This window comes from Grampus griseus, assembly GCF_964374135.1.
Source record: "Grampus griseus genome assembly, chromosome: 14".
Taxonomy (NCBI): Eukaryota; Metazoa; Chordata; class Mammalia; order Artiodactyla; family Delphinidae; genus Grampus; species Grampus griseus.
The window spans coordinates 8,438,812-8,457,679 of record NC_139008.1 but is presented as its reverse complement, the minus strand read 5'-3'; the positions used below and the strand labels follow the sequence as shown (position 1 = coordinate 8,457,679).

The following is an 18,868-nucleotide window of genomic DNA, read 5'->3' as shown; positions in this document are numbered from 1 at the left end:
GGAAGGAGGCCTCCCTGTTGCTTAGCAACTAGCAGAGCCTTGGAGAAAGGAAATGGAAATAGCTCAGGAGGTGCCTCCCCTCTGCTAAGATAAGTCCTCGGAGTGTGTGTGTGCGCGCGCGCGCGCGCGCACGCGTTTATACATGCGCAGGGGGCATGTAGGCACATGCTCTACTTTGGGTCTAGCATGAAGCCACAGCTTCTCACCTCCCAAGCCATGCTGCCTCCTACCCCATCCCAAGCCGGCAGGAGGATGCGGCTGCCTGGAGAGTTAATGTCAGTGCCACTTTTGGTCACATCCTCAGAAGCAGTGTTCCCAGAACAAAGGAGGAGACAGTCCTGTGGGCTTCAATCAGGCCCCTACCTGGAATGGACTTTGGAAAAGTTAGCCAAATCCAAGTGGGAACTGAAAACTGCATCTGAGGTGGGAATGGAGTTGAGCCTGGAGAAGGTTCCATCTTCCTGTCTCGGCAGGGCTCTCCCAGAGCAGCCTGGGAGGGGGGAGCACATGTGGTCTGTGACTCCAGGGACCAGAGCCAGGAGAATGGGCACTGGGGAGTGAGAGGAGGGTGTTAAACTGAGCCTGAAGGAAAAACAAGAATAAAACCAACAAATTTCCCCAGAGACCGACTTGGTTGCCTGGGGAGCTGCCAGCAGGCGTGCAGGCAGGGGCCAGGCATTGGTACAAGGCAGAGAGGGTTGTCCTGAGTGGTACTAGGTCCCTGGAGATGAGAAGGTTACTTAGAGCCCATCTAGTCCGGCCTGAATCCACCCGCCTTACAGATGGAGAAAGCCCAGTGTCCGTCCGATTCCCCCTCATGCCCTGGGGTGTGACCCAAAGGTGCAAACCTGCCACCAGCCCGGCTCTGCAGCATGAGGCGAAGCGGATTAGAGCCGTGAGTGGTCCTTTAAATCTCCAGGATTAACCCGCGCCGAGAGGAGCTTAGCAGGTGGCCGAGAAGTGACCATCCCGCCGGGTGTCTGTTTCTACCCCGCAGGGCCGAGGCCAGCAGCTCCGGGAGCAGCCACCATGTCCTCCACAGTGAACAACGGGGCCGCCAGCATGCCGTCCCCGCCCGACGCGGCGAACGGCTTTCCGCAGCCGGGCGCTTCGTCGGGGGCCTGGCCGCGGGCGGAGGAGGAGCTGCGCGCCGCGGAGCCCGGCCTAGTGAAGCGCGCGCACCGCGAGATCCTGGACCACGAGCGCAAGCGGCGCGTGGAACTCAAGTGCATGGAGCTGCAGGAGATGATGGAGGAACAGGGGTGAGTCGTGAGGGGGCGGGGCCGGGGCGGGGCACTGGGGGCGTGGAGGGAACCAAGGGCGGCGCCGGGGCGGAGCCAGCGTTGGGACCCGGGAGCCTGTAAGGTCAGAATCTGAACCACTGCAAGCCCAGCCGAACTTTCATTCATTTATTAGTTTATTCTACCAGTAAGCCATCTTGAACTCCTGCTCTATGTCAAGCTCTGACCTGGGCTCAGATTCGGAGAAGCCAAGGAGACACAGTCCATGCCTTCCAGAAATATCCAGCCCAGTGCAGGAGAAAGGCCTGTAAACATCAATGATAAATCAAAGCCTCAGTTTCCCCTTCTATAAAATGGGTGGATCGAGCTGCCTGCTCTCTGCCAAGCAGATGCTGCAGCCAGGCAAGAAAGTACAGTGGGCCCCTACTGTGCGTGAGGGCTGCCTGTGGTTTCAGCAAAGAAATCCCACCCTGGAAGCTTAGGTTTCACCCTATCTAGTTCAGAACCAGCCACAGGGGCACACAAGTGTGCCAGGCACTGTTCTGGGCAACGGTGGACCCCAGAGCCGAATCAGAGTCACTTCCTCAAAGACCACCCTTCCAACCCCTATTCCTTCCCCATCTCAGAAGGGAAACAAACATGTTAACAACCAACTCCACCATAAGACAGATTAGAATCATGGTTATAGGACAGGACAGGAGAGGGTCAAGTGCTTCAGGAGCTCAGAGGGGAGATTATGAGAGAAGACATTTGAATGGGCCTTGAAGCACGTGTAGGAGTTCGTCAGGCTGAGAAGGAGGGGCTGCGCATTCATCAGTAAGGATTTAGGGACCTCCCCCTGAAAATCCAGTGGAGACAGGACAGCCCTCACACGTGGAGCTGGAGGCAAAGAAACAGAGAACAAAGCCATTCCCGTCTGTGCAGCTCCAAGGAAAGCTGGTATTCCCAAGCCTCCCTTTTGCATCTGCCCTGAGTACTTTGAAACTACTGGGCCGGCTGTTGAGGGAGTCAGAGTGGGGAGCAGGGCCCGCCCATCAGGCTTGCACTGTCAGTGAGCTGAGAAATCAGAAATGCCCAGTGCACTAGGGCCTGGAGCCACATGGGGACAGACAGCCTGTGGACGGCAGTCCTTCCAAACCACATCTTTGTCTGTTCATCCAGGCCTCCTGGGCTCCCTAAGAGGCAGCCAAGACAAGGCTCACTGTCCCTTTGGAGCCCAGAAGACACTGAGGCTCAGACAGAGATAGTCACCACCACCCAAGGCCCTCAGGAAGGCAGGGCCAAGGCTGCCAGGCAGGGCCGCTTGTAGGAAAAGAAAGGGGCACGGGGACTTGGTGTTCACCGCCAGGTGGGGACCAGGTGGGGGTGCGGAGGGTCCCTGCAGAGAGGGATGGATGGGTGGAAGGCTGCTGAAGACAGACAGAAAGGAGGCTTCCAGCTGGCAATGAAAACAGGTTTGATGAGCTGTGGATGTGGCCAAAGAAATGAGATCCCAAGGGGCAGGGTGGAGTAGCGGGTGGGGAATGGAGTATCCTTCTGCAGAGAAAGTCCCAGACCTTAATTAAACCTGCAATTCCTGCTGAATTGGGAGACTCGAGAAGTGGAGGGAGTGTGGGAGTGGCTGGAAAACAGGATTACTGGGACAGCAGAGAACCAGCCTTCCCTGCTTCATTCTAGGAAAACACCCCTTTCCCCTCCCAGAGCCCCGCCCCTTCTCCGTCACAGGGCCCCGCCCCCTTCCTAAGCCCCTTCCTCTTCACTGAACCTTCCCCTTCGGAAAGGCCTCCCCCTCACAGAGCCCCAACCTTTCAGGGGCCTTCCCTCCCCAACCGCCCCACCCCGCCGGTTGAATCTCCCCCTGCACTGGGAGGCTTATTATCCGACGAGGGCAGCCTCGGTGGAGGGGGACGGCATTTGGCCGTGTCCTTGGTGTCCGTCCCCTGGCATCAAGGACTTACGCCTCTCTAGGAAGCACCCATCAGGCCTCCAAATGTTCCGTCAGGGGCCCTTCCCCCACCCAAGCTCTCACTCCAAGTGGTCCTTAGACTGGAGTCTCCCACAAAGCTAGCTCTCAAGTTACCATCCACCTCCCCTCCCCATCTCTTAGCGGCTGCGCGGTCGGTAGAGGGCACAGCCACTCTGGAGCCCAGCAGTCCGGGCTTCCAGCCCTGGCCTGTGACCTTGGGCAAGTCACAGCTACTGGCCTGTTAAATAGGGAGTTGTTCTGGGAATTCCTTGGCCGTCCAATGGTTAGGACTCCACGCTTTCACTGCTGAGGACCCAGGTTTCCATCTCTGTTTAGGGAACTAAGATCCCGCAAGCCGGGGCAGGGGGTGGGGGTGGGGGGATAAATAAATAAATAAAAATAAGAATAAAAAGTTTAAAAAGGGCTTCCCTGGTGGCGCAGTGGTTGAGAGTCCGCCTGCCGATGCAGGGGACACGGGTTCGTGCCCCGGTCCGGGAAGATCCCACATGCCGCGGAGCGGCTGGGCCCGTGAGCCTGCGCGTCCGGAGCCTGTGCCCCGCAACGGGAGAGGCCACAACAGTGAGAGGCCTGCGTACCGAAAAAAAAAAAAAAAAGTAAAAAAAAAAAATTTTTTTAAAGGTGGGGGAGAGTTGTTCCGAGTGTCCTGTGGACTAAGGAACATGCAGGGCTCCCGCATGCGGAGCCAATCCCCAGAAAGTGCTCCACAAACACTAGAGACCTTTGCTCTGTTATAAAATCCAGCCATTAATATCCATTCCTAGAAACGCTGGGTCATTCGCATTTATTTACCAGCTTCTCAAACATTTGACAAATATTCCCACTAGTCACAGGAACACACATTCTTTGGCCCTGTTAAAAAGAAATCCCTTCCTTAATATTGATGGATGGCAGCTAATTCACTGGTGATTGACGCTGCCTTCGGAGTCATCTTCCTGGGCAGCCTCCACGTGCAGCCGGCAACCACCTTGGGGGTGGGGATAGCGCCCCCAGCCTTTGGGACGTGATGCTCCAGCTCCGGCCCCAGACATCCCCCCACATCCTACCCATGCCCCTTCCTATGAGGACACTCGAGGTGGACAGAGCACGGCTCCGCCCCTAGCTGGGTTTGGAGCTTTGAATCCTCCCTTCTCCCTGTTCTGTTTCCTCATCTGTAAAATGGGAATAGTAAGGCCACCCACCCCCCTCAGAGCTGTGGTGAAGATCAAATTAATGACTGAGGAAGTAATTATCTAGGAAATGCCGGATCTGGGCAAAGACAGGCAGAATGAAACATTTTCAACGCTGGGACCCTCTTTTAAAATGCATTGTCGGGGGCTTCCCTGGTGGCGCAGTGGTTGAGAGTCCGCCTGCCGATGCAGGGGACACGGTTTCGCGCCCTGGTCCGGGAAGATCCCACATGCTGCGGAGTGGCTGGGCCCGTGAGCCATGGCCGCTGAGCCTGCGCGTCCGGAACCTGTACTCCGCAACGGGAGAGGCCACAACAGTGAGAGGCCCGCGTACCGCAAAAAAAAAAAAAAAAAAAATGCATTGTCGGGATTTCCCTGGTGGCGTAGTGGTTAAGTGTCCACCTGCCAATGCAGGGGACACAGGTTCGAGCCCTGGGCCGGGAAGATCCCACATGCCGCGGAGCAACTAAGCCTGTGCGCCACAACTACTGAGCCTGCGCTCTACAGCCTGCGAGCCACAACTACTGAGTCCACGTGCCACAACTACTGAAGCCCGCACGCCTAGAGCCCGTGCTCTGCAACAAGAGAAGCCACCGCAATGAGAAGCCACGCACTGCAACTTAGAGTAGCCCCAGCTCGCCGCAACTGGAGAAAGCCCTCGTGCAGCAGTGAAGACCCGACGCAGCCAAATTAAAAAAAAAAAAAAAAGAAATGCATTGTCCCCTCCCCCCACCCCCAGAGGGCAACCCAGGAAGTCCCCAAGCAAAAATGAATTTGGCACATCCTTTCCGAAGAGTGAAGCGGCAACGAGGGAGCCAGATCGGCTTGGGAAGCAGTGGAGCCAGTAGGCTGCAGCGCTGAGACAGGCAGCCTTGCCCTGCCTACCCGCTTCCCCTGTCCAAGCCCTTGACTTTTAGCCGGCCAGGCCTCCTGCGTGGCCTTAAGTTGGCAGGTGCTGCCACATCCTCAGGGAGTGGGTGATTTGGATGCCGGCCTCCCTCTCCTCAGCCTTTGCCTCCTGGGAGAGCAGAGGGGAGAGGCCCAGGTGATTCCTGACCTGGGACCACGCTGACCTGGGAGGGGTCTAGGGTAGAAAAAGGCAGGGTGCCTGGGACGACTAGACCCTCTGTCCCCACAGCTCTGGGACAAATAATCCTCAATCAGCTCCATTTATGGGCACCTACTACGTGCCAGGCACTGCGCAAAGTGCTTTATACGCACTATCTCCCTTAATCCTGTGACGACCTTGAAAGGCAGGTTACTGTCCCGTTTCACAGATGGAGAGGCTCAGGCTAAGAGAAGTATGCGGACTTGTCCAAGGTCACAGAGCTAGAAAGTGGGGGCGCTGGGATTCGAACACAGGACGGCCTGGCTCTTCTGCCTCTCCTCGTAACGCCTGTGGCCTCAGCTGAGAGGTGCGAGGGGAGAGGAGACTCCAGGTGGTGGTGACACTTGAGACCGCTTCGCCCAATAACCAGATGTCCTCCCTGGGTCCCAGCTTCTCCCAGCAAGAGACCCCGGCACATAGAGGGGTCCTACTGAGTCAGTTCAGTCCAGCAACAGCGGCCCCCCCAACAGCAGGTGCTGGCGTTAGTCACCTCGCCTTACACCTGCCGGCTCTGGGATGAGACCTAAGTCCCTGCACACGTCCTGCTCCGGGTCTTCATGAAATCCTGGGCTTCGCTCCCACCTCCCAGCCTTCACGTGCTCTGTAGATCCCCGGGTGTGCGGCTTGGACCCTGGCCTGAAGCCCCTCCCATACAGCTGGGGGTCTGGCCCAGCCTGGCTCTCGGTCCACCTCCTTCCTGACCCTGCCAGGTCCCAGGCCCCCTGCCGATGGCCCAGCCAGCTGGTGTCTCCCTCCCAGGGGTCTCTGAGTTTGGGGCTTGGCAGTGCTGAAGGGCCAGTACTGTTTTTCTCTGTGCTGGTGACAATGACAAGCTGGTCTCCTGAGGAGAAGGTGAGATGGAAGCAGTTCCTCTGAGCCTCCACTGCTCAGAAAAGGACCAAGGATGTGACTCAGGGGATGTTTACAGCAGGAGGGATTCCCTCCTTCAGAGCCCGGTGACCAAGGGCTCTGTCCTGTCCAGCAAGCAAGGCCTAGGGACCTCCAGCTGAATGCTAAACAGGGACCAAGGCGGACACGTACAAGCCAAGGCCCAGGGCTGGTGAAGCTGGGCCAGTGGTGTCCGCACAGCAGGACCTGAGACACACACACTCCTGCGGAAATGGTGGGGGTCGGAAGAGACGGGCTCCTCCCCCTGCCAGGCTGGACTCCATCCTCCCTATGGGGAGGGATAAATTAGGAGATTGGGATTAACATATACACACTACTATATATAAAATAGATAACCAAGGGCTTCCCTGGTGGCGCAGTGGTTGAGAATCTGCCTGCCAATGCAGGGGACACGGGTTTGAGCCCTGGTCTGGGAAGATCCCACATGCCGCGAAGCAACTGTGCCCGTGAGCCACAACTACTGAGCCTGCGCGTCTGGAGCCTGTGCTCCGCAACAAGAGAGGCCACGATAGTGAGAGGCCCGCGCACCGCGATGAAGAGTGGCCCCCGCTTGGCGCAACTAGAGAAAGCCCTCGCACAGAAACGAAGACCCAACACAGCCAGAAAAATAAATAAATAAACAAATGTGGGGTTTAAAAAAAAAAAAAAAAAAGATAACCAAGAAGGACCTGCTGCATAGCACAGGGAGCTCTACTCAGTGTTTTGTAATAACCTATAAGGGAAAAGAAGCTGAAAAAGAATAGATATACGTGTATATATAACTGAATCACTTTGCTGTACACCTGAAACACAACATTGTAAATCAACAATAGGTCAATTAAAAAAAAGAAAAGAAAAAAAAGGTTAAAATGGTGAAAATAATCCTCCCTATAGTGGGCCGCAGAGGTGCCCAAACCTATAGAGGGTGACACCCCAGCTGGGGGTCAGGGGACACATGGTTAAGAAGCAGGTAGTGTTCCTCTCCTAACCCCCCTACCGACATATTCAACCGGTTCCGAGTCCCAGCCATTCTCCCCACCAGATGGTATTGCGTCCACTTCTTCCCCTCCAACCTCACGCCCACGCTCTAGCTCTGACCTCAGCACCTCCCCCCTGAACCCCTGCCGTAGCCCAGGGCCGGCCTCCCTCTCCTCCAGCCACACGGCCACCAGAGCCATCTCTCCAAAATGAAAATTCCACCTTTGAACTCTTCAGTCCTCTCCATCACCATCTACTCATTTATCAAACATTTTTGGATGCCACGTGTGGCAGGCAAGGTGCCAGGTGCGAGGACACAACAGCAATTCAGACAGACAAGGTCCCTGCCCTCAGGGAACTCCCAGGCCAGTGCAGGCTGCAGAGGAGTCAACGGATGATGACTAGCACACGAACCACCTGCCAGGAACCGGGAAGCTCGGTTTGCTATGGAAACACAAACACAAACGTTGACACCTAACCTGGTGGGGGGGGTGGGAATCCATCCTGCTGTAAACATGCCATGAGTCACATCTTTGTGCTTAGCCACGGTTACTCCCCAGAGCAAACCTGGAAGTTAATTTATGAGTCAAAAGCTGTATTCATTTTCCTTTAAGCCTTTTGAAAAGAATTGCCAAATTGCTCTCCAAAAGGGTAGGGTCAATCCCAAATGCTTGCTGAAGGAGAGGAAGGAAGGAGAAAAGAGATGGGGTCCCTGAGAGGGAACAGTGTGGCATTTTCATGGACAGGCTGAGTGGGCCGGGCTGTGCACAGAGGGTGGATGGTCAGATGACAAAGAAGACGGGACCTCGGTTCCTATTTGGTCACCATATTTTCTGTCCAGGACGATGACCTGCAGCCCAGGAAGGGGAGAGGGTGGGAGCCTGGGACCCCAAGACTCAACCAGCAGCGTCCACTGGATCCAGCTGCGTGTGCTGGGCCCAGGGCCGGGGGCTGGGTGAGCACAGAACCCCCCCACCCCGGGAGCAGCGTGGACATCTGTCACAGTGGTGGTGTGAGAGAGATTACAGCCAAGCCCAGGGTGTGGGAACAAGGATGAGGGGTAGATAATTCTGGGCTTTGGTCCCTAGCCTCAGGGAGGGAGGGAGAGCGGAGTAGAGAAGTCGGGAGCTTCCATCCAAGGCCCAGACTCCATCCACCCCCCATCCCAAGTTGGGAAGCAATGGATCTACCCCTGGGATCCTGGGCCAGCCACCTGGCAGCCTAGACCTTACCGAGGCGGGGATGCGCTGAGGATCTCCCCAGGCTACTGTGAGGATCAGAGGTCCCTGAAGCAGGAAAGCAGAAAAGGCCATGTATGTGTCCAGGCCACGGGTCTCACTTTGTCCCCTAAAATGTCTCCAGAGAGTGACTGCAGCCGGGACGTGGGAGGGAGGCCTGCCCTGGGGTGGGGGAGGGCCAGGAGGAAGGGCCCCGTCTCCCCTGGTGGGTCTCCCCACTTCTGGGAGCAACACTTCCTGTAGTTTATGTGTTTGTTTGGCTGGTAGTTTGTTTGTTTAGTTGATTGGTTGGCTGAGTTGGTGCAAAACGGGTAGGCCTTGAGCCTCCCCAGCACTGAGAATCTTGGTGGTGGTGTGACCTTGGACAGGTCGTTGCAAGCTGGAAAGTGCCCACGTGACTGAGGGCTGGGGGGATGGGCTGGGGGGCAGGCAGCTGGGGAGGAAACCAAACCCAAGACAGCAGTTCTCATCTTCCCTGTGCCCCACAGGTACTCAGAGGAGGAGACCCGGCAGAAGGTCAGGACTTTCCGGCAGATGCTAATGGAGAAGGAGGGAATGCTCACCAGGGAGGACCGGCCTGGGGGCCACATGTGAGTGCTGCCTGGGTGGGCAGGGCACAGAGAGAGTGCAGGCTCAGGCAGCAGCTGGGGGCCAGAGGGGCCTTTCCCAGGGATCCCTAAGTTGGTCGGGGCTGGAGAGGGGAGAAAGAGGAGAAGGAGGACAGGGCATGGGTCTTGCCCACTGGAAGCTCTGGCCTGGCCCGGGGCACGAGCAGGAGCCGTTGGGCACCTGGGCATCCCCGAGGCCCTCTCCCTGGGCCCTGGGTTCTATCTATCGCCCAGCGGTAGGGGAGGCACCCCAGATCTCAGCTCAGGGAAGGCTGCGTGCGAATCAGGAACTTGAGAAATGTTCTCACCCTCGTGTTGTCCGTGGCGGGTAGGCTAGTCCCTCTGCCCCAACTACTACCACCTATGAAGTGGCCTCCGGAGCAAGCACAGACTCTGGAAAATAAGAACTAACGCACCAATGCCATTGCTGGCTTAGCCAAAGGCTAATCGGGTACAGAGAGCATGGGCTCTGCGGCGGTCACATCTCTGCAGCTGTCACAGGACAGGAGGAGCACTGAGGTGCTGTGGCCCCCCGGGGGGGCTTTGGATCAAACAGGGAAGTTACAGGGAGGCAGACTTTGTCTCAGATTACAGGAGAACCGTCAGCCACTCAAAACCATATGAAAGGGAGCAGCTGCCATAGGAGGGCGGGGACTGCAAGTGTCCAGGCCTGGCTGGATGATGGCATCTTGCTGGGTCCCTAAGTCCCTGTGCACCTTTACTGGCACAAAAATAAAATGACAGCAGCACCTTCTGAGCGATTTTCCTGTTGCCGTTGTCTTGAGGGCAAACGGCATGCCAGGAGTAGATGGACCTCGACGGGCAGCGGGGAAGCCCTTTCTGCAGAAATTCTGGACTGCTGGGGGATCCCGGGTTGGGGTGTCCCCTCCTAACCCCACTCAACCTCACCTCTCTGGCTTGAGTAGGAACATAAGCAGAGTCAGGGGGACTTCCCTGGTGGTCCACTGGTTAGGACAACGTGCTTCCACTGCAGGGGGCGCGGGTTCGATCCCTGGTCAGGGAACTAAGATCCCACGTGCTGCACAGCGCGGCCAAAACGAAAAAAGAAAAAAAGAAGCAGCAGAGTCACGGCAGCCTCGGGTTTGTAGGGGGCCCGTGGGTGATCTGGGGGAGCCTGGCTCAGCGGGCCTGCTCTCTCCTCCCCGGAGGTGGGAAGAAGTCATACCACCACCACCTCCTTCTCTCCAGCTTCCCAGAACCCACAGCACCCCTCAACAACGGCTGTGCCCACCTCACTGATGCCCGAAGGTCCCCACCACCACCCAGCAGGGCGAGCCCCTCCCTCCCTTCCCTTCTCAAACTTCCCGACAACCAGATTCTCCCGCTGCTGTCCGCACCACCTCCAAACCCACCAGGTCCTGCCTTTCTGACCTGTGTCCCCCCAGATCCCCCCAGGGCTCCTCTGGAAAATCAGCCACCCTTTCCTCTTCCATCCAGTGTGAGGGTGGGAGGCCTCGTCCGGAATCTACCTTTGCCACCTTCTCTGGGCACTTCCAGCGATAACCGCCCCTCCAGCCCAAACCTGCCATCCTGCCTGCCCTCTCCTGGGCTCCTTCTTAATCTACTCCCTGTCCTTCCTCCCGCTTCCAGCCCACATGTGTCTCTCCTTTTTCCACCACATTTCTGCAGAGCACGTGGTACACGTTGTCTCCACTTCCTTAAGCCATGGAGGTCTGGCTTCTTGCCCCCATGACTCCGGTGACCTGCCTGGGCCGTGGCTGCCTGAGCCCTCCTTAGCATGGCCCGGGCTCCTCTGCAGGCCTGGCCTCTCTCTGGCGCATGCCACCACTGTACTTCCCCAGTGGAAACCTGCTTTTCCCCCTGGCTTCCAAGATTCAGTTGTGAGTTTCCTCCTACCTCTCTGATGGCTTCTGCTCCTCCCTCACTTCTGCCCACTTCTCAGATGTTGGCTCCCCCCAAGGATCTGTCATGTCCTCAGGTCTCTCCCCCAGGTCTCCCTTCCCTCTTCTTCCTGGGGAATCTCATCCATCCCCCAGCTGGAACGCTGCGCTGGTAGTGGATGACTTCCAAGTCTTTTCCAGAAGTCCCGATCTTCTCTTTCCTGGAATGAATGAATGAATGAATGAATGATGCAGTTAAGAACTGGGACACATTAGGAAGGATGTCATGGAGAGGTTGCGGTGTCCATCATCAGAAGGAAAGTCCTTGAAGGTCTGTGCTGGACGCCGAACCCTGCGCTGAGGGGGTGCTATGAGGGGGGCGGGGGTGGGGGGAGGGAAAGACTGCCCCTGCTCCCTGGGTGGAAACACAAACCTCCAACCTGAAACCAGGAATTACTGGCAGCCGTGGAAAAGAAGAGACAATGTGGCCACTTGAACAACTTAGTCTCAAGCTCTGTGCGTGTTTGGTGGGGGAAGAGAGACAGGCTAGGGTGGTCGGTCAGGAAGGGTTCCTCGGAAGAGGCAGTGTCAGGAAGATTTGACAGTCAAGGAGGACTCCTGCTCTGGAAGCAGAGGAGAATATAGACTTGGCAGGGTCCTGGGATCCTACTAGAATATTAGAAGACATTGAGGACAAGTTCGTTACCAGTTTTGTTTACTGCTGTATCCCTGGTGCCTAAAACAGTGCGGTTTGCCCAATCTCCCCCAAAGCCTCAGTTTCCTCCTTTACACAGGGAAGGGTTGAGACCAGAAGCCGCCTTCTAGCTCACACAGCCAAAATGGTGTGAAAATAGCATTGCAAACAGTGACTGCAGCAGTGATGGTGGCCTGGATTACTCTCGGGCTGGGAAGAGTTGTCTGTGGTGCTGAACCCAAGGCCAGAGGCAGAGAGGTGACAGAGGGCTAGCAACAGATTGGTCATATGCCTTCCTGTGGACCTGGCATCCAACCAGGTCTTCAGTTCTCAGTTCAGAGTACAGGCTAGTGGAGGGAGAGTGTGTGCTCTGGCATCAGACACCCCACCTGTCTTAACCTCTAAGTTCAATATTAACCCCCTGAGCTCTGTATCCCAGCTGCACCACACCCCAGCTGTGTGGCTTGGGTAGGTCCTTGATTTCCGTGGGCCTTCAGTTCTTTATTTATAAAATGCAGATATTAGTACCATCCTCAAAGGATTGTAGAGGAAATTAATTGAAACAGTGACTGTCAGTGTGAGGGTTAGCGGCTGGCACACAGCAGACGCACATCACCACTGGATGAGTGCCACCACTGTCTTAGGCACCTCGGGCCGCTATAACACAGTACCGTAAACTGGGTGCCTCGATCTACAACAGAAACTTATTTTTCACTGTTCTGGAGGCTGGAAGTCTGCAATCTCGGAGTAGTCCCCTCCAGTCTACTCTCCACACTGGACACCAGAACGTCATACTGCGGTGTTCTGGGTGTGACCCCATAGACGGTAGGAGCCAGTGGAAGGCTCTTGAGAGGTGGGATGTGGTCAGACAGGTGTTTAGGGACTTTCTCCTTTGGCAGATGGATCAGATGGGTAAAACCACAGGGAGAACAGTGGGGCAGCTGGCACTCTAATCCGGCAGGGAAGTGATGGAGAGTGTGGTCCCAGAGACACTGAGAGAGGACATGCTTTTGTCTGGAAACCGATTCATGTGGGGAGTCCTAGTTTGCCCCAGAAAACTTCTGTGGGTCCCCACCCTCCAGGCAATCATATTTGGACTCCCTGGCCTGGCGCTCAAGGCTCTCCACACTCTAGACCCACCCTGGCTTCCCACTCCTGGTATCACGCAGTAGCCAGCCCGACCTGCTGGCAGCTCGCAGCCACGTCCTGCACGTTCTCACTTCCACGCCTTTGCTCATCCTGGGCCCTCAGCCGGAAACACCCTTGTGCACGGGTTCAAATATACCCCATCATTCAAGGCTGCCTCTAAAAACCACTTTATTCCTGGGATAAAAGTAAAATCTTCTCCTCTTTGGGATATATACAATGTTTTCTTTACTTCTATGTCTGTTATCAGTTCTTTGTTTCACTTTAATAGACAACCTTTAAGAATAATTGTTTTCATCACTATATAATGCACCTCCCATATATGGACATAAGATTATATTGCATCTTGGTTTGCAAGAGCACAGAACCATTCAAGTTTACTCCGGATACTTTAAAAAAAAGAATAATTGTTTTCATAGTTATGTAATATAACAAAATGTTTGGGAGAGAGGGTTTCTGGAAAACAATATTCATATGCTACTTCCTAAAACAATGAGCAAATGCCGGTGTTTTTTTTTTTTCCATGTGTCTAATTTTATACATAGTGTGACCTCTCCATGCCTCCTATTTTTGCTATGAGGATATCAGTGATGATACCCACATCAGAGGCTTGTTGAGTATTAAATGACTGAATGAGATAAATATATGTAAAGTGTTCAGAACAGCACGCGGCACCTGCCTTAGATTAGTATCATATGCACCTGTCATATTTTTGCCCTGTGCCATGAGGAGCTACAGGAGAGGCCCTTGTTCCTGCCACCCCTGCCCCTGCCTCCCCGCCCCGGGCAGGCCTGGCACACAGGCTGAGTGAGTGAATGGAGAGGGCAGCCCCTTTGCCTGGAACCCTCCTCCTCTTCTGTCTGGATTCATTCATCTGTCAATTGGCCATCAGGCTCCTGGCAAATGGGAAACAGGACCAGTTAATTAGTGAAACTCTTTTCAGAGGGAAGAGCGTGTGACACGCAGTCTCTTCCCAGGTCGGAGCCCTTCCTGGGAAGCCTGTCCAACAGGTGTTCCCTGCGGTGCTGGGTTCAACCTCGATTTGCCCTTGGTCCCTCTGCAGTGGACTCCAGCTGGGCTTACTTTGGTCAGCTCTGTGGGGTTCCGTTCCTTCTGTCACAGGGGAGGAACACCTCCCCTGCCTATTCCACCGTCGTGGTGAGGAGTAAACTAACTAACAAACGTGAACTTAAGAGCAGGAAATGCTAAACAAATCTAGAATTCAGTGCACACACCCACAACTGTGCCTACAGAGCAGGGAGGGGACAGCTGAGCTAACATCCACAGCAGGGAAGCCCAGCCAGCAGAGGCGAGGGCCGTCCTGTTTGCACATGAATTCTCAAAGCCAATTGCACAGGTGAACTTACATTCTTAATCAAAGGTCCCACAAAATAGGACATGTTCCTCTCCCTCTCTGGACCTCAGTTTTCTCATCTCTGAAGTGGGGGCGTGCAAATGTCTCTAAATCAGGAACTGGTTCTGAGTGGGATTTGAACTGTGGAGAGCCATCTAATCATTAGAGAACATTCTTATTAGTGATATTATCAGCCAGGATGGTCAGGACAGGAGAACCCAGTGTTCTAGCCCTGGGAGAGCCTGCAAAGTGGACATAAGGGTACCAGCTGCACAAAACCAGCAAGAGAGGCCTCAGCATAGGCCCATTTATACCCCTGGAACTGCCAGGAAAAGTCTTACCAGAAGGTTCTGAAACCTTGTGCATCTCCCTGAGCCTGGATCTCCCCACGCCTGTCTTCCGGTGCTCCCAGCAGACAAGGTCATCCTCCCAGAAAGGACTAGAAAGTGAGAGAAGTCAAATGATAAGGTCCCAGGGAGGGAGGATGGGGCAGACGGCAGGGAGCTCTGTCCCTGGGACAGAGGTAGAAAGGAAAGATGTCTCTAGGGGTGCAGCCAGCAGAACGAGGAGGGCTCAGCGAGGGCCTGTATTCAGTGGCTAACCCACCTTGGGTATTAGGAGGCGAGGAAGGAGTCCTGCAGAAGGCAGGGCCCAAACTGAGCTGTTTTCATTTGTAAATAACCTTCGTCATTTTTGTGTTAGGATAAACGGAAGCTCCTTCCTCCCACTGGCTCACCCACACGATGTTTGTGGCGCCCTTCAGTTTTGCTAAAGACTGTGTTTTATGTGTCAGGCGTTTGTAGGGCTGAGGGCTGTGTGGGGGCAATGGGCCCTGGGACAGGCCCAGGAGTTGGAGATTTCAGGGACGGGAAGTAGGAGGCCACTGGCTTCAGGAAGAGGAGCACGGGGAAGAGCAGAGAGGTTTGAATGAAGGGATGTGTGGGCTGTGCAGGGTCAGGGGAACGACATGAGCCTCCAGCACCCCAGAAGCACCTCCCATCACACCTGTGTGACTTCTAGGCTGCCAGGGCCAGGATAGTGTTTGGGATCCAAATGGCATTCTTGACACGAGCCTCAAGGCCAGCCAACCCTGTCAGGTATGGGTTACATCCTTTTTTTTTCAAATCCAAAACTCAGTCTTCCAAGAGCTGCTTAGCGGGTGCTCTGCTGCAGATCTGTCCCTGAAAATCCTTTCACCTTGTAGCTGTGATCTGCCTTCCTTGCTCTGTTTCTCTTTCATGTGTCAAAACCACTTTTCTCCCTGGAAGAGGAAGTGTTGGTGTGTGAGTGTGTGACAGAGGTCCGTCCACCTAGCAATGGTGACCGTGTGTGCATGACCAGGCCTCATGTCAGGAGCTTCACAGAATCTGACTTAATCCTCTCCTCAAAGCTGGGATATTCTTTTCCTCGTCGTATAGATAAGGAGTTGGAGGCTCGGTGAGCGTGGTCACGCCTGAATTCAGACCTGTCTGTGTGAATCCAAAGCTTATGTCACGTCCTTAACGCTCTGCCATCCAAGCCCTGGCCTCCCTCGCTCTGGGCAGGAAAAAGATGAGCCCGGTGAGACCAGGGCTGAGCCTCCATCTGGGAGGGGCACCGTCTAAGCCAGCACAGAATGAAAAATGGAAGATGGAGGGGGCACATCACCCTGGAGCTGGGCCTTTGGAGGGTTATTTCCGGGCGTGTTCAATAAAAAACAAAGTTACACAGCATCTGGGACCTCCGTGAACTGTCCCAACACCGCTGTAACGTAATTAGCGTTCTCATCTTGGAGAAGAGGCTCAGAGAGGGGGCATGACAGGCACTGGGTCACACAGCGACTCAGGGACAGTACATAATGAGGGCACATCTGCAGCTTCAAAGTTCCTGCTCTTGCCTTAAGCCCAGCGGCCTTTAGGGAAAATCTCCACTCTTCCAAGTGCCCGCAGGGAGCAAACACCTGTGGCAGAAGATGGCTGGGGGCTCCTAAGCCCGTAGCTGGGACAAGATGACGCGGTCCCCGCTGAGTGAAGCGGAGAGCTCGGCAAGACGGATGGGGAGCATCGGGGCGGCAGAGTGCAGAGGCCTGTGCCGACTGCCACTGGGCAGTGATTGATGACAGCCTGGCAGCGGGAGCAGAGCCGCCAGGCCTCCAGAGGCTGCAGAGAGGAGGGCGAGGAGAGGATATGAATATTTCAGAGATGCAGCAGGGGCTGGAAGGAGGCACTCCGGCAGGGGAGGGGGCTCAGGGACCGTGGGATTAAGGACGGACAGTTATCAGAAAGGGGGCAGCTAAGAAAGGGGGAAGGGGCTCTCTGAGAAAGCGGGGCTCAGTGTGGGAAAAGGGGAGCGGGGAGGGGATGGGGCCTCTGGAATAGGACGCTGGGGTTAAGGCTGCAGGGATCAGTGAAAGGGGCTCAACGAGGGAAGAGGGGGCTCAGTGGGGGGGACTGGGGCGCACTGAATGAGACTGAGGGACAAAGAATCAGTGTCGGGAGGGGCCTCGGCGAGGGGAGGGGCCTCACTAAGGAGGAGGGGTCTCCCAGAGGGTGAGAACTTAGAAGGAGGACGGCTAAGTGAGGGGGGAGGGCTCCGTACTCTTTTCTCTTTTGCAAAATATGGCATCGTTGAGGCTGGGGTCCTGTAAGGGAGGCTCCCGGTCGGGTTCCCCAGATCCCCGCCTGACCCTCTAAAGGTCGGTGCTGGCGCATTCGGACCTTGCCGCCCGGCCAGGCCCCGGTGCGCCGCGCGGAGAAAGGGGCCGCCGGAAGGCCGGGCCGCGGAGGCGGCTGCTCAGCGTCCCTGTCGCCGGCAGCGTGGCGGAGACCCCGCGGCTGATCGAGGGCACCGAGCCGGACCTGGAGTACGCGCCGTTCGACGAGGACGACGGCCCGGTGGACTGCGACTGCCCGGCCGCCTGCTACCGAGGGCACCGGGGATACAGGTCAGCGCCCGCCGCGGCGGGGGGTGGGGGCAGATGGGGCCACCCCTCCCCCCTCACCTCTGCCCCACCCCACCCCCCGCCCCTTCTCACCCAGGACCAAGCACTGGTCCAGCAGCTCGGCGTCGCCCCCTCCCAAGAAGAAGAAGAAAAAGAAAGGCGGCCACCGGAGAAGCCGGTAAGAGCTGCCACCGGCCAGCGTGGGATGGGAGGAGAACGGTGGGGCCCCCAGGTGCCCATCCCTCGGCTGGCAAGGCGCCAACGCCTCATTGTGGGCCCCGCCCCTCGCTGAACCCCTCTGCCCTTACTGAATCCCTCCCCCTCACTGAGCTGCCCCCCCAAGAGCCCCTCCCCTTCACCAGGCCCCTCGCCCCACTGAGTACCCACCCCCACCAGTGGCACTCACCTGCCCCAGAACTGGGCAGCCCCCCACCACCACCTCGGTCCACCTGCTCTTCATCCCCCAGCACCCTCCCCAGGGGTCCTGCCTCCACCACCAGCTTGAGTGGCCAGGGGAGGAGGGGTTTGGCTGGTGTCAGCTGTGGTTCCCCGTCTCTATGTGCCTCTCCCCGGTGCTAAGTGAGACCCTGGCCAATGTCTGGGGCCCCAGCTAACCCCGCCCAATTGTCTGTCTCCCCTTCTTTCTCCCCCGGCCCTCAGCAAAAAGAGGAGACTAGACTCCGAGTGCAGGTCAGTAATGAAGGCGGGTCAGCGATGGACGGGCTGGGCCTGGAGAGGATGTCTGTGGGTGGGAGAGAGTCCAAGGCCATCCCCCAGAGGCTGGAGACCTGCCACCTCAGGGCCTGGACCCTGGACAGGGCCAACATGCCAGCTTTTCCCCACAGAGGCCAGAAATTCCATCACTGGAGCCTCTAACCTTTGGGTTTGAAACAGTCCTCACTCACAATGCCCGGGAGGCTGGAAAGTGACGAGGGGACAACACAGGCAGCTCCACCAACTACCCTCAGGGACCTTGTGGACCCTCAGGGCCTCGGTTCATTCTGTACAGTGGCAGCCGGCTTCAAGCCCTGGAATCCCCTTTCCAGCTTGGAGGCCCCAGGCGCCCGGGGTTCCCCAGCCATTTCCACCGCCCCTCATCCCAGGGCCCCAGTTCACTAGACCCCCCACCACCACTGTGTCCGCAGCTGTGGGAGCTCCTCACCCCTGCGCAAGAGGAAGAAGAATGTGAAGAAACACCGCCGAGACAGGTACCCTCGGCCTCCCCTGGGGCCTCCCCTCACTTCCACTGCCCCACCCCCGCCATGACCAATGCTGTGCAGATCCCGTCCTCAGGCCACCCCAGGCATGCTCAGGAGAACCCTTTTATGGCCCTACAGGTCTGATTCTGGGTCCCGGAGGAAGAGACGGCACAGGTGAGTGGCGCCCTTTGGAGGCGGGACAGGAGGATGTGGACAGAGGCCAGTGCCCCCCTGCAGGGACCGAGGAAGCCATGATGGGAGGGGTGTTGCCAGGGTCCTGTCCTGCTCCATCTTCCCACTCCAGGGACTCCTCCCCAGAGCCAGACAGGGGACTGGAGGGTGGGGGGCGGAGGAGGAAGGCCAACTGCAACCCTTGCTTGGCCCATGAGTCAGCCTCACCTTGGGGGCCTCAAGAATTTCCAGACAACACAGTATACTGGTCCAGTGTGCAAGGGGTGCAGCCGTGGAGGTGCCAGTTG

The 18,868-nt window shown here is 56.6% G+C and overlaps 1 protein-coding gene across 1 annotated transcript in view; it reads left to right on the top strand.

The window, feature by feature from the left end:
* Positions 1-1,029: 1,029 nt before the first annotated feature.
* SRRM3 (serine/arginine repetitive matrix 3) overlaps positions 1,030-18,868 on the top strand; it is a gene marked incomplete at its 5' end in the record, with an annotated part of 35,361 nt that continues 17,522 nt past the window's right edge. Inside the window, 7 exon segments of the mRNA XM_082670523.1 lie at positions 1,030-1,262; positions 9,095-9,196; positions 17,065-17,193; positions 17,288-17,368; positions 17,851-17,880; positions 18,336-18,398; positions 18,528-18,563. Coding sequence (XP_082526649.1) covers positions 1,030-1,262; positions 9,095-9,196; positions 17,065-17,193; positions 17,288-17,368; positions 17,851-17,880; positions 18,336-18,398; positions 18,528-18,563 — 674 coding nt within the window.